We start from the raw sequence: 15,757 nt of genomic DNA, 5'->3' as shown, positions 1-15,757 counted from the left end.
ACAGTTTAAGTACCTACAGTCGTTTCCTATTGCTGCTGCAACAAATTACCACGCACTCAGTGCCTTAAAGCAATCAAGTTTATCATCTTCTAGTTCTGGAGGTCATGAGTCCAAAATGAGTTGGTAGAGCTGAGTTTCTTTCGCAGGTCCTGGGGGAGAATCCATTTTCTTGCCTTTGCCAGCTTCTTGTGAAACTACTCACATTCCTCGGCTGGTGGCCCTTCATCACTCTGACTAATGTCTCTGTCATCACATCTCCTTTTCTTCTCGGATCCTCTTGCCTTCTTCTTATAAGGACCCCTGTGATTATAAAGGGCCAACCCAGATAATTCAATATAATCTCCCCAACTCAAGATTCTTTTTTTTTTTTTTTTCCAAGATTCTTAATCATATTTGCAAGTCCCTTTTGTCACGTTAGGTAAACACATTCACAGGCTCTAGGGAGCCATTATTTTGCCTACAACAGTATCCTTCTAGCAACTTTCTATAAAACACACAACTCCTCCCTCCCCTCCACACCACTCCAATATCTTCCTAAGAGAGGCTTTCAGAATGTCCCACACTTTACTAAACATGGTAAAATTAAAGTATTTATTAAATGTCCTTGGGTCTCCATAGAGTCTCAAAAGATGCTTAATGAGTAAAAGCAATAAACAAATGAATAAAAATCAATTGAATAAAATAAGTTGCACTTGTAGGAAATTCTTAGCTCACGGAGAACTAAACTCTATCAATTGTCTTTGTACCAACAGAACCAGTGGCTTCTTGATTGACAAGGGAGAATTACACTACTAGTAAGATATCAAGTTTTACATCACTAAAGTATTCAACATGACTTTCTGTCCAGGTCATAATGGCATTTTCATGACAACACAGGATTTTCAAAAATGAGACTTTGAAGGGCATTTGCTTTACTCTTGCACTGAAGCAATGTTATTCTGCGTTAGTTCTGAAGTTAATGAGAAGGTCATGAGTTGGAAACTGATTACAGCCTAACAAACTATTAATTTTTTATTTTTTATTTTTAAACAAATACCTTTTATTTTTCTGATTTTTGTCCTGGAACAGGAATAAATACCAAAAACATTTTAATGTTGAGGACTAAAACTCCAAATTGCAAGGTACAAGAAGGTTGGTGAGAAGTAAACAAAAGTAATTGTATACCATCATATGAAAAGCAAGTCACATACAGAATAAAATTTGTTCCTGTACTATATCTACTAATTTAAATCATGATACTAATAATTATCAAATTACTACTAAGTATTTTCTAAGGATATATTATATGTATAGGACTATATTCTAGGCTATATTCTAGTTCCTGATTGGGTTCACAAGAAATATAAACCCTAGGTCTACCATATGTTCTTTTCTTCCTTTTTTAAATTGTGTTAAACATAATATAAAATCTACCATTTTTAAGTGTACAGTTCAGTGGTATTAAATACTTTCACATTGTTGTGCAGCCATCACCACCATCCATCCCCATAACACCATGTGTTCTTTTTTTTTTTTTAAACATCTTATTGGAGTATAATTGCTTTACAAGGTTGTGTTAGCTTCTGCTGTATAACAAAGTGAATCAGCCATAAAATTCAAAAAGAGTCATGTACCACAATGTTCATTGCAGCTCTATTTACAATAGCCAGGACATGGAAGTAACCAAAGTGTCCACTGACAGATGAATGGATAAAAAAGATGTGGCACATATATACAATGGAATATTACTCAGCCATAAAAAGAAACGAAATTGAGTTATGTGTAGTGAGGTGGATGGACCTAGAGTCTGTCATACAGAGTGAAGTAAGTCAGAAGGAGAAAAACAAACACCGTATGCTAACACATATATATGGAATCTAAAAAAACCCAAAAAACAAACTATTATTAAATGGCTCACTGGAAGGAGGGAAGAAAAGTATTTGAGGCCAAAGTGAAATGGAATTTAAGATGGTGCAAAATTTAAAAAACAGTACTAGAAAATGATATAAATATACTGGAAAGAAATGTTTTTGCTTCATTTTAATTGATTTTTTCCACATGTATTTTATTATGTATCTAATGTCCTTTTATTGAGTATTATCTTGCCCAAAGAAATATTTTGACTGTTGGATGTGAAATGTTTTCAGCAAATACTTGTGGTGCTGATTGTTGTAGCAAACAGATTTGCCTGTAGCAATTAAACTGTATAGTATAAACCACATTGCAAAATCTCTCTGAGGCCATGTTCTGATCCTGATTAAACTTATCCTTTCCACTCACTTCATTTTCTAACAAAATTTATTTAGTAGTCACAGAAGTACTTCTTATAATAAGTTAATGCAAGTCTGTCTTCCAAATTGCTCTGGGCAAATGTTTAAGCCAGACCTCACTTGTATATGAGTCCTAAACCTGGTCCACTTCCTGTGAGTCTTATGTTAAAAAAAAAGACACTACTATGCATTTAGTTGTACGAGTCAAATTTCCAAAAGTCATCTTTAAAATTGTCCTCTCTCCTACTTCCTAAATATAATCTATCATCATGTTCTGTTGGTTATAATCTTAAAATTCTTACTGGTTCTCTCCATTTTTCATCATCTTTACTCTTACCACTCTGGTCCAAGCTACCGTTGCCTGAACTGTAACAGCAGCTTCCCCAATGTTCTACCTGCAGCCATTCTCCTCTTTGGAGCCAGCATGATCTTTACCATTCTGAAGCTTTCCATGAACCTGACCCTCAAGGATTTGAAGGGAGCGGGCACCTGCTTAGCAATGCAGTTTCATCTTACAGCACTCTCTTTTTTGTTCGTGAACTGCAAGCACAATGTTATGAGTGATTAAAAAGCTCCTCTAATAAGGCAAGCTTCCATAGGTTCTTTGCAAGAGCTATTTCCTCTGCTTTGAAAGCTTTTCCCTCCCCTCCATCTTTGCCTCAATAACTCATTAATTTCAGTTCAGTCAATTTCCTCAGGGAAACCTAACCTGGTTTTTTCTTATAAGGTTTGGGTCCCCTACTAGGAACTCTCCTGTTAAGACTTTTACATTTGCTTAAATGCTTCTACTATTAATGTCTTTCTCCCCTGGACTATAAGCTCCACGAGGGCAGAGACTTGCTCAGTTTTTGCTCTCTCTTCTGTTGCCTGTGACTAGCAATGCTTGGTACATAACTGGTGTTATAAATATCCACCGAGCGAATGAATAACACAATGGTGTTCTTGGTGCACAAAAGAGAAGAGAGAAAAAGAGAACGAAAAAGAAGATATGATAGGATGTAGGTAAGAGGAGAGAGCAAGAATAAACACTGATCCAACACGAGAATCAATAGAGTCAATCTGATTTATTGTTTGATTAAAGAACAATAGTGAAAACAGCACGGAGAGACGAGAATGCTAATTCAAAAAGACACACACACCCTAATGGTCATAGCATCACTATTACAATAGCCAAGATATGGAAGCAACCCAAGTGCCCAGAAACAGACAAATGGATGAAGAAGATATGATATATATATATATGTACACACACACAAACACACACAATGGAATACTACTCAGCCGTAAAATGAATGAAACTCTGACATTTGTAGCAATGTGAATGGACCTAGAGAATATTATGCTTAGTGAATACATCAGATGGAGAAAGACAAATACTGTATACTACTTATATACTACTTATATGTGGAATCTAAAAAATAATATTTGGGTTGGCCAAAAAAGTTCATTCGGGTTTTCCATAACATCTTATGGAAAAACCCAAATGAACTTTTTGGCCAACACAATACAAACAAATATATATAGAAAAATGAGAAACAGGCTCACAGATATAGAAAACAAATTAGTGGTTACCAGAGGGGAGAGGAAAGGGAGAAGGGGCAAATCAGGGTAAGGGATTAAGAGATACAAACCTCTACGTACAAAATACATAAGCAACAAGGATATATTGTATAGTACAGGGAATTATAGCCATTGTTTTGTAATAACTTTTAATGGAGTATAATCTGTAAAAATGCTGATTCACCATGCTGTGCACCTGAAACTAATATAATACTGTTAATCAACTATAGTTCAATTTTTAAAAAAGGCTATTTAAAAACCCAGCATGGATAGACTTCATGGTTTACTTACTGTGAGGCTCAGGCATAAAAACTTTTATTAGAGAAGCCATGAATACACGTGTATAGATGTGTGTAATTTTGATCTGATAATCAAATGCTTGTTTTCTCTTTTAGTTGCTAAGTCAATTATTCATTTAATGAATAACTGAATTGAACTGTAGTCTAAATGCAGACTCAGGTTAACAACCTTTTTTTAAAAAGATTGAGATACAATGACATAAATATTGTATCAGTTTTAGGTGTACAACATAATTATTTGATATATGCATAGACTGCAAAATGACTGCCACAATTAGTCTGGTTAACATCCATCATCACATAGTTACAATTTTTTTCTTGTGATGAAAACTTTTTTCTTTTAAAATTAATTAATTAATTAATTTTTGGCTATGTTGGGTTTTCGTTGCTGCGCGCGGGCTTTCTCTAGTTGCGGCGAGCAGCAGGCTACTCTTTGTTGTGGTGTGCGGGCTTCTCATTGTGGTGGCTTCTCTTGTTGCGGAGCAAGGGGTCTAGGCACGTGGGCTCAGTAGTTGTGGCTCACGGGCTCTAGAGCGCAGGCTCAGCAGTTGTGGCGCACGGGCTTAGTTGCTCTGCGGCATGTGGAATCTTCCCGGACCAGGGCTTGAACCGTGTCACCTGTATTGGCAGGCGGATTCTTAACCACTGCGCCACCAGTGAAGCCTGATGAGAACTTTTAAGATCTATTCTTTTAACAACTTTCAAGATCTATTCTCTTAACAACTTTCAAATATACAATACGGTATTGTTAATTACAGTCACTATTCACAGGATTTATTTGTTTAAGTGGAAGTTTATACATTTTGAATGACTTCACTCCTTTTGCCCACCTTCTGCCCTCTGCCTCTGGCACCACCAATCTGTTCTCTGTATCTGAGTATGGTTAACAATTCTAACCCAAAAAAATTTTTTTTTAAACTTTGGGTTTATTTATTTAATTATTTATTTATTTATGGCTGTGTTGGGTCTTCGTTTCTGTGCGAGGGCTTTCTCTAGTTGTGGCAAGTGGGGGCCACTCTTCATCGCGGTGCGCGGGCCTCTCATTATCGCGGCCTCTCTTGTTGCGGAGCACAGGCTCCAGACGCGCAGGCTCAGTAATTGTGGCTCACGGGCCTAGTTGCTCCGCGGCATGTGGGATCCTCCCAGACCAGGGCTCGAACCCGTGTCCCCTGCATTGGCAGGCAGATTCTCAACCACTGCGCCACCAGGGAAGCCCCTAACCAAATTTTAAACTATGCTATTTCACATATTAACAGATTAAAAAATTATTATTTCCCACTTTGAGTAGTGTTTAAAACTGCTCATGTGTCCTGCATTAAGGTCTGAAGCTGGCCACCCCATACTTGAAAATCAGTGGTTCAACGAAAAAAGAGAAATAGAAATCTACTTCTTTCACATAACAATGAGTATTTACTCAAATCCAAGAGCTAATGACAGACTTAATGGAAAAGTGTCAAAGCCATTCTTTTAAAATTAAAATGAAACAAGAAAATCTTCTGCAAGTAATATATTAATATTAAGCCATAACATAAGCCATGAAAATGAAATATTGATACAAGATACAATACAAGAAATAATACTGGAAAGGAAGAGACAAAAAGATAATTTGCAGATAACATTACTGTAAAACTAGGAAAGCCAAAACAATTTGTGAAACAAAAGTTTTAAATAATTTTGAATATTAAGATAATTAAATAATTCTTATTAAAATAATGAAAAAGCAGTTGGACACAAAATATGACCTGCATCCCAACAATAACTGAACAGAATACATAATATTATAGATATTATTTATAATCATTTATATATATATTGCCTACATAATGAAAAGGACATCCATTAAGAATAACAAATGTTAAAAATGCTTATGAAGTAGCTTAATTTAGTGACCTCTGACTTAAAGTTTTACTGAGAAATTTAAAAAAGGAACCACAAATAAATGAAACTACCATCTTCCTGAATGAGAGACTAAATATGATAAAGATGTCAGCTTCTCTCAAATTTATTAACAGATTTTTCATAATCCCATTGAAAAAACCCAAATAGTATTATTTTTTTTATAAATTGAAAGAAGTACTATAAAATTCAGTTGGAAAATTACCAGGCAAAGTCATCAAAGAATTTCATGAAAAATGAAGTGTACTGAAATGGTTAGCCCTAATGGCCAAATATAAAAACATATTAAAAGCAACAATAATTAAAATAACATGGGGGACTTCCCCGGTGTTCCAGTGGTTGAGAGTCTGCCTTCCAATGCGGGGGACGCGGGTTCAATCCTGGTCGGGGAACTGGGATCCCACATGCTGTGGGGCAACTGAGCCCGTGAGCTGCAGCTATTGAGCCCACGCCACAACTAGAGAGCCTGTGTGCTGCAACTACAGAGCCCACGTGCTCTGGAGTCTGTGCACCACAACTAGAGAGAAGCTTGCTCACCACAACTAGAGAGAAGCCCGCACCCTTCAACGAAAGACCCATGTGCTGTACCTAAGCCCCGACGCAGCCAAAAATAAAAATAAATAAATAAATATTTAAAAAAAAACATGGTTCTGGTCCCAAACTAGACACCTATTTTAATTGAAGAGAACAGAGTCTAGAAATATTCTATTTCTTGTACGAATTTAATACAAGAGATATCATGAGTCAATAAGAAAGGTAAGCATTATGTAGAAAATTATACTGGATAATTAAATACCAATTTTGATAAAAGTACTGGTAGATCATTATGGCAATGGCTCCCACAGAATCATGTCTCCCTGTTTCTACATCCTTGTGTCTCTGGGTGTGGACACACCACAAAGTTTTGGGTGGTTTGTTATGCAGCAGTAGTCAACATATTAAAACATCTTATAGAATATACCAAAATATATTCCAGATAGTTGAAGAGTTAAATATAAAATTAAAAGAAAATAAAATTTTTGATCTGAGACCTAAATAAACTTGAGGCATTCAGGTACAAGACATGGTGGTAGTGTGCTAACTTTCTTGTCTTCACAAGAGAAAGCCTGAAATTTGACTACCTAACATTAAAGATATCACAAAGTGCAAAAGCAAGAGAAACAAAATGGAAAGAGAGACAAGAGACTGGGAAAGCAATAGCATAAAATATGGCTAGGGTCAATGTCACTTCTTTATAAAGATATCATTCAAATTCATATGTAAAACAAATCTATGAACATAAAATTTACATCAGAGGACGTACAGATATTTTATAAACACAAGACATCAGATCTTGATAGTAATTAAAGAATTAGAAGTATAACAACCTTGAGGTAACATTTTATCCCAAGGAATTTAGAAAAAAATGGTATAATTTAGTCTTAGGTTGCGTATTTTGATGGCACTGTAGATTTGTACACTTTGGAGAGCAACATCATTCATAGCCACCAAAACTTTTGTATCCTTTGACTCAACATTCCTACTCCAGGCAAATTATCCAAAGAAAGTAATTCGCAAGTGTAAAAAGCCAATACCCAAAGATACTCTTTACAATATTATTTTAATAGTAAAACGTTGAGACTTTGTATTGCCCCAAAGAAGGGCAATTACTTTGGCTGAGGCATAAGAATTCCATGTTACCATTAAATGTTAAATTTATGAAGATTAGGAAGCAGCATAAACACATGTTAATGTCGTGCTAGATGCAAAGCAGAATTTAAATGCATATAATGAACATAATGGAATGAATACACAGGATCTTATTAAATCCTCATACTCTGAGATGTCTTAGCTCTCTAATTACAGAAGAAACAAAAATTTCACTAATTTCTCCATGTTCATACTTTTAATAGGTAATAGACCCCAAGCCTGTTAGTTGCAGCACTCACCCATCTTTTCATTTGTAACTGATCCAATTACTCATCTTTTTGTGCCCCAAAGCTTACTCTTCCCACCACATCATGCTTCATATAGTCAAAGAATTGGCAGCCCTACGCGAAAAAGGAAATAATTTCTTAAAGTTTATGGGTTCACACGTTTTTCTCTCTCACCTTTCAAAAAACTTTAAAAATGTTACATCCATTTTACGACATAAAAATCAAAAACGTAGTCAAGATAAAGTATCCACGTCCTTCATCCACCGTGCCCCAGTTACCCGGGAAACTCAAGGTCTGCGGAAGCGCTGGCTTCTAAAGGCGGGCGAGGGGCCAGGAGGCGGGGCAGGCGTCGCAAAGAAAAAAACAAAACAAAACAAAACTACGCAAAACCCTGCCCCGCGCTGCTTTACGGCACTCGCTCCGCCCCTCCAGGGGCGCGAGGCTGACGCCGGCAAACATGGTCGACACCTGTTTTCTCGGCCGGGGTTTCACTACCCTGGTAGGGTTACTGCTCTTGCCCTTCGGCAGCTTGGCCGCTAGTCAGATCGAGGTAGGAGTCAGGCCCTCTGAGCGACAGGGCCCTGGGGGGACAGCTGTGGCCTGGCTGTCAGCGCCCAGCAGATGTCCGATACACAGCCGCCGAGGGAAGCCTTCTGGAGTCACCCACTAGCCTCTTCCTAGGCTGAATGGGCTGTGGGGAGGGTGTCGCAGGGGACGGGATAGGACAGTGTCCGTCTGTTTCAGCCTTTTAAAACGGTGAATGAAAAGAATCAAGTCCTGGGCGGCGGGGGAGGGCCTGATCCTTTGCTCAGACGAGGTTGCAGTCCCTAGCAGGTGAAAGGTCAGCGCATGAGTGCCGCACCTACTTCCCTGCTACCAAACTACCACGCTCCCCTTTAATAGGAGTCAGATGGATACGGTGTTTTATTTTTGGCTCACACTACGTTCTGGCGCGTTACAAAGCTTTTACTATCCCCTGTACTCTGATAATACCTTCGTCCAGTTCTGCAGCCTACATCTCTAGCATCGTTTTTCAGAATATCCAGCTGGCTTAGGGGCCCAGATAGTCAGCAGGCAGTTGACAATTTGTGTCCAAAGTTTTATATTCTGCCTACCCCACCTCCTATGGGGTTGCTCCTAAGCTAGAAACCTAGGGTTTTTAAAAATTAACTCCTCTCTTTATTTCACATTTTAATCATCACTAAATTATATGTTCTGAACTTTTAAAATTGCTTTCGACTGTCCAGTTCGACTGGCTTAATGCAGGCCCTGGTCATTTCTTGCTTAGATTATTGCAATAACTTTATCTTTTTTCTCCAGGCTTCCAAACTCCCTTACTTTAGTCTTCATCAAATGTAAACCTGATCAGGTTATTCTTCTGATTGAATCTTTGCAGTATTTTTTTCATTGCATACAGAGTAAAGTCTAAACATCATGATCTGGTCTCTAGGCAGAGACTTTTCCAGTCTTCATATAGGACCCCATTCTCCCCACCATCTCAGACCTTGAGCTTAGACCAGCGGCTCAAAACTTTTTGAATACACACCCCTACCAGTTAAAAAAGAGAGAATGCACTCCCTCTTTCTCTTTATGAATTATTGCTAATTTATATATTCAGTATTTATAAAGCATATTGTTTAGATAATGTAAATATATATAGAAGTTCTATTTTCCTTATTTATTCTAGCAGGTTATTTTGTATACTTCATTTTGGATACCATTACCCTTTTCTGTAGTTACACAGTTGTGCTTTTTTACATTACCATGTTTTATTCCTCCAGTTTCTTCTGTTTGCTCATTTACTAAATGCAATAAAAGCTAACCTCTGTAGAATCTTTCCCTATCCTTTACTTTTGCCTTTACTGTTGTAATTTGTGCACTTAGCTAGTGTAGCACTCGTCTCTTATAACCCATGTATGCTTTGTACTTTATTATTACATCATCTTTCACTTAGAGGAAAATAGCTGCCTAATTGGTCTGGCTCAAGTCATTCTTTTTTCTTTCCAGTCTGTTCTCAAAGCTGCAACCAGAGTAACTTTTAAATATGCAAATCCGATCATGTCACCCGTATATACCTTAATGGTGCTTTAAGGATAAAGAACTAAATCTTGATTATTACCCATAAACAAGGCCTTGCATTCTTTGGCTCCTGCCTACACCTCCAGTTCTCTCTCCCTCTCTCTCGTTTTCAAACTTCTAGTTATGCTAATCTTTCAGTTTCTAGAAATTTTTAAGCTTCCTTCTGCCATTAGGGCTCATGTTCCCTCTGTCTGGAATTATCTTCCCTCTTCTCATTAACTTTTGGATCCTAACCAAATGTCACTTCTCTAGAGAAACCTTCCCTGACATCCCTGCTTGCCCTTCCCCCTCCCATTCCCTGATCAGGTTAGGTCCCCCTATTATACTCTTTTATGATACTGTATATCTTACCTTTATAGAATTTGTAGTTTGTCCTTATCTGCTTAATGTATGTCTATCAAGTTGGATAGTAACCTCTTTGGAGGCAAGTACTAGCACTGTTTTTGCCCATCATTGTATTCTGAGCACTGAACAGGGACCGGCACATGGTACCCAATGAATGTGATGAATGAATGAATGTTACATAGTAGTGTAATATGTTTGCATGCTTGTCTTCTTTATTGAACTCTGGGATTCTTGAGAGAAAGCAGCATGCTTTTTAGTGACTTTTTTGCATCACTGTACATTACACGGTACCTGGCACATAATAGGTGCTCCACTAACTATGTGTAGAATGAATGAATAACTTTCCAGTGTCCATATTGTCTAAACAATCACAAAAGAGTTTTGCCATCTCAATTTTTTCACTGAAGTCTTAATGATGTGAGGATTTTGGAGCTGGAAGGGACATTAGAGGTTATCGGGTCAACTCCCATTTCTACATGAGGAAAATCAAGTCTAAAGAGCTAAATGACTTAACCCCAGTCTCACAGCCAGATCTTCAAATTCCTAAACCACTATAGCACATTGCTTTCTTTAGCATCTATGCAGCTGTTGAGAAAGTTTAAAAAGAAATGTATATATGGCGCTCACCCACACACACACACACACACACACACACACATATGCACACACACACTGAGTGAATTTTTTATTTCATTCTTTCTGAAATTTTCTTGCCAGCTGAAAATTAAAACAGCTAATATTTGTTACACAATTACTATGTTCTAGTCACCATTCCTACATTCTGTGAGTCAGGTAATGTTACCATTTTATAGGTGGGGAAATGGAAGTACAGAGAAATTAAGCAGCTTTCCTAAGTTTATACAGCTAGTAAGTAGTAGGGTCCAGATTTGAATCCAGGCAGTCTGACTGTTGTAGTAATTAATACTGTTTAGGGGCAGATCTGAAATCATTATGGTTTATATTCACTATTATTTTAATATATAATAAAAGTCATATTCATTAGGTGTCTGGATGGTATTGGATGCTGAGGTTTTTAATGTTCCATGATGGTAAATATAATTCAGACTTTAACAGATTAGCAAAATGGTATATGGAAGTATGCTAGAGAATGTGTTTAATCACATATATTGGTGAGTTAAAATAAAATAATAGGAAGCACTCAGCACAGAGTAGGAGCAAATATTGAATGAAATTTCAGCAGGAAGGGTATTTATATATGTGAAAGAAGAAATGAAATAAGTCATTCACAATTTGAAGATTGAATGGAAAATGAGAAGCGTGAGGAAGAGCTGACTGCATTTGAGATAAAATGTTTAAAAACAAAAAGCCCCTCTTGCAGTAGCCTCCCGCTCCCCCAAAATAAAACTATTTCGTCTTTCATAAGGTCAGATACTAGAATATTTATAAACTTGCACAATGATGGCTTAATGTTATTACAACTGTAAAAACTCCGTGAATCTTAACTGTCCTTTATCAGTCTTTATTCTGGGAAATGTGACTTTCTTTTAAGCTTTTTGCTATTATTTGACTAATAGGATCAAGCAGAACAGTTCTTTAGAAGTGGCCATACGAACAACTGGGCAGTTTTGGTAAGTGTATTCTATAAAGGTATACCTCGTTGTTTACATTAGATGTGTATCTGAGAAATTTTGTGTGAATCAAATTCTTGAAAATAAAATTTATATCTTATAACAGAAATTATTTTGATATGGCTATATTTTAAATTGATCACATCAACTAATATCCTTTGTCTTCAGTGTGTCTGTCAAGTGGTGATGTGTAAACACATGGAAAAATAAATTAGGGATCCTATTGTGAAAGGGAGCATTTTATAAAGTGTAGAGTTATTTTAATGATGGAAACTAGTAATTGTATTTCTTATCTGTAATATGTTTATAGATACTCTCTACTTTGGCTATCTTGTTTTTATTTTTTAATTGTTTTTTTGTTTAAAAAATAAATGATCATTATAGAAAATTCAAGTTATACAGAAAAGTTTAGAAGACAAATTAATTTTATGTTACTGTGATTAAATAGAATAGCAACATGGGTTCATGACTCATTTTCTTGTTCTTCAGGAACAAAAACCTTTTATATGCTACTGCCTCATAAGAGATTTTATGACGGAATTGAACAAAAGCTGCTCATGATAAGGAGATAGGTTTTCAGTGACCACTTAAATTGGGGAAAACTATGAGGAGGCAGGCCATGATCCACCAATTTGAGAGGATAACTTGCTCTATAGGAAACTAAGGGCACTTCCAATTAGTCTCTCTATAGGAATTCTTAAAAGAGGGAATAACTGCCTATGTGCAGACAGCTAATTGCCAAAGGGCTCATCTTTTAGAATAGGAGCCTATTAGCTTATACTACACACACATTGAAGTCTTCCTTGTTCTGGGAAACCTTTAACTGAGCCCCTCTCTAATCTCAGCAACCTAGGTCTCAGATGAGAAATAGAGGGTGAAAAAATTACTTCTGAGTACTTGACAACTGCAGTTTTCATGTTTTGTGCAATATTTTACACATTAACTCAGACTTAGTAGAGTGATACTTCAATAAATTGTACTTTCTTAAGTGGAAAATTATGAAATTTGACCAGGGCCAAGTTGAAAGTATAAAACGTACATTCCTTTAAATGTTATGTAGTTCAAATTAAAGAAAATATGTATGTGTGTGTGTGTGTGTATATATATATATATGTATATATATATATATATGTTTTTTCTCCCAGTTTGAATTAATTTTAGTCTTGACTAGATGATCAGAGGTAAATGAAATGCCCCTTTGCTCTTGTAATATGATTGAGAAAACTTGCCACCAGAGGGAGATAGAAGGAAAATCGGATTCTATTTTAGTTTCAGGATCTGCTTTGAATAAAGCATTTTTGTCTCTGTTTAATAAAAAAAGTTACAAAGATAATCCATACTCATGGTTAAAAAAAATAATACTGATGGGTAGTGATTTTGTTTCTAGCTTTTTGGGTTTGATTTTTGCTAATGTAAGCAATATTATAGTGAAAATCCTTGAACACATATTTTTGCATGCTTACATGAGCTAAATCAAAAAATAAGTACATTTTCAAACTTGATATATGTTGCAAATAACCCTCTTAGAAGGTTTATATTAGTTCACATTCCCATAAATAGGATATGAGTGTTTTGTCCTCATATCTATAGTATTTGCCCTCATACTATTGGGAAGGGTATGACAATACCCTTGCCAATAGTACGAATTGTCAGACTTTTGGATACTTATCAATTTATGTTTTTTTTAATTGTTGTATAACTACTTTACAATGTTGTGTTAGTTTCTGCTGTACAGCGAAGTGAATCAGCTATATGTATACACATATGCCCTCCCTCTTGGACCTCCCTCCCCCCAACACCCATCCCACCCATCTAGGTCATCACAGAGCACCAAGCTAAGCTCCCTGTGCTATACAGCAGGTTCCCACTAGCTATCTGTTTTACACATGATAGTGTATATATGTCAATCCTAATCTCCCAATTCATCCCACCCTCCCTTTCCCCCCATGTCCACACATCCGTTCTCTACGTCTGCGTCTCTATTCCTGCCCTGCAAATAGGTTCATCTGTACCATTTTTCTAGATTCCACATATATGCATTAATATACGATATTTGTTTTTCTCTTTCTGACTTACTTCACTCCGTGTGACAGACTCTAGGTCCATCTACCTCACTACAGATAACTCAATTTCGTTTCTTTTTATGGCTGAGTAATATTCCATTGTATATATGTGCCACATCTTCTTTATCCATTCATCTGTCTATGGACACTTAGGTTTCTTCCATGTCCTGGCTATTGTAAATAGTGCTGCAATGAACATTTTGGTACATGACTCTTTTTGAATTATGGTTTTCTCAGGGTATATGCCCAGTAGTGGGATGGCTGGGTCATATGGTAGTTCTATTTTTAGTTTTTTAAGGAACCACCATACTGTTCTCCATACTGGCTGTATCAGTTTACATTCCTACCAACAGTGCAAGAGGGTTCCCTTTTCTCCACACCCTCTCCAGCATTTATTGTTTGTAGATTTTTTGATGATGGTCATTCTGACCGGTGCGGGGTGATACCTCACTGTAGTTTTGATTTGCATTTCTCTAATAATTAGTGATGTTGAGCATCTTTTCATGTGCCTCTTGGCCACCTGTATGTCTTCTTTGGAGAAATGTCTATTTAGGTCTTCTACCCATTTTTGGATTGGGTTGTTTGTTTTTTTGATACTGAGCTGCATGAGTTGTTTGTATATTTTGGAGATTAATCCTTTGTCGGTTGCTTTGATTGCAAATATTTTCTCCCATGCTGAGGGTTGTCTTTTTTCTTGTTTGTGGTTTCCTTTGCTGTGCAAAAACTTTTAAGTTTCATTAGGTCCCATTTGTTTATTTTTATTTCCATTTCTCTAGGAGGTGGGTCAAAAAGGATCTTGCTGTGATTTATGTCATAGAGTGTTTTTCCTATGTTTTCCTCTAAGAGTTTTATAGTGTCAAGTCTTACATTTAGGTCTTTAATCCATTTTGTGTTTATTTTTGTGTATGGTATTAGGTAGTGTTCTAATTTCATTCTTTTACATGTAGCTATCCAGTTTTCCCAGCACCACTTATGAAGAGACTGTCTTTTCTCCATTGTATATATCCTTGCCTCCTTTGTCATAGATTAGGTGACCATAGGTGCATGGGTTTATCTCTTGGTTTTCTATCCTGTACCATTGATCTATATTTCTGTTTTTGTGCCAGTACCATACTATCTTGATTACTGTAGATTTGTAGTATAGTCTGAAGTCAGGGAGCTTGATTCCTCCAGCTCCATTTTTCTTTCTCAAGATTGCTTTGGCTATTTGGGGTCTTTTGTGTTTCCATACAAATTGTAAAATTTTTTGTTCTAATTCTGTGAAAAATGCCATTGGTAATTTTATAGGGATCACATTGAATCTGTAGATTGCTTTGGGTAGTATAGTCATTTTCACAATATTGATTCTTCCAATCCAAGAACATGGTATATCTCTTCATCTGTTTGTGTCATCTTTGATTTCTTTCATCAGTGTTTTATAGTTTTCTGAGTACAGGTCTTTTGCCTTCTTAGATAGGTTTATGCCTAGGTATTTTATTCTTTTTATTGTGATGGTAAATGGGATAGTTTCCATAATTTCTCTTTCTGATCTTTCGTTGTTAGTGTATAAGAATGCAACATATTTCTGTGCATTAATTTTGTATCCTGCAACTTTACCAAATTCACTGATTAGCTCTAGTGGTTTTCTGGTGGCATCTTTATGATTTTCTATGTATAGTATCATGTCATCTGCAAACAGTGACAGTTTTACTTCTTCTTTTCCAATTTATATTCCTTTTATTTCTTTTTCTTGTCTGATTGCCATGGCTAGGACTTCCAAAA

The 15,757-nt window shown here is 36.5% G+C and overlaps 1 protein-coding gene across 2 annotated transcripts in view; it reads left to right on the top strand.

The window, feature by feature from the left end:
* Window positions 1–8,340: 8,340 nt before the first annotated feature.
* PIGK (phosphatidylinositol glycan anchor biosynthesis class K) overlaps window positions 8,341–15,757 on the top strand; it is a 145,757-nt gene continuing 138,340 nt past the window's right edge. Inside the window, exons 1-2 of one of the 2 annotated variants that reach the window (XM_007191754.2) lie at window positions 8,341–8,470; window positions 11,880–11,933. In XM_007191754.2, coding sequence (XP_007191816.1) covers window positions 8,378–8,470; window positions 11,880–11,933 — 147 coding nt within the window. In that variant the 5' untranslated portion in view covers window positions 8,341–8,377. The remainder of the gene's footprint in view (window positions 8,471–11,879; window positions 11,934–15,757) is intronic. The other variant, XM_007191755.2, reaches the window with a different exon arrangement.

This window comes from Balaenoptera acutorostrata, chromosome 1, assembly GCF_949987535.1.
Source record: "Balaenoptera acutorostrata chromosome 1, mBalAcu1.1, whole genome shotgun sequence".
Taxonomy (NCBI): Eukaryota; Metazoa; Chordata; class Mammalia; order Artiodactyla; family Balaenopteridae; genus Balaenoptera; species Balaenoptera acutorostrata.
This window is presented reverse-complemented; position numbering and strand designations above follow the sequence as displayed.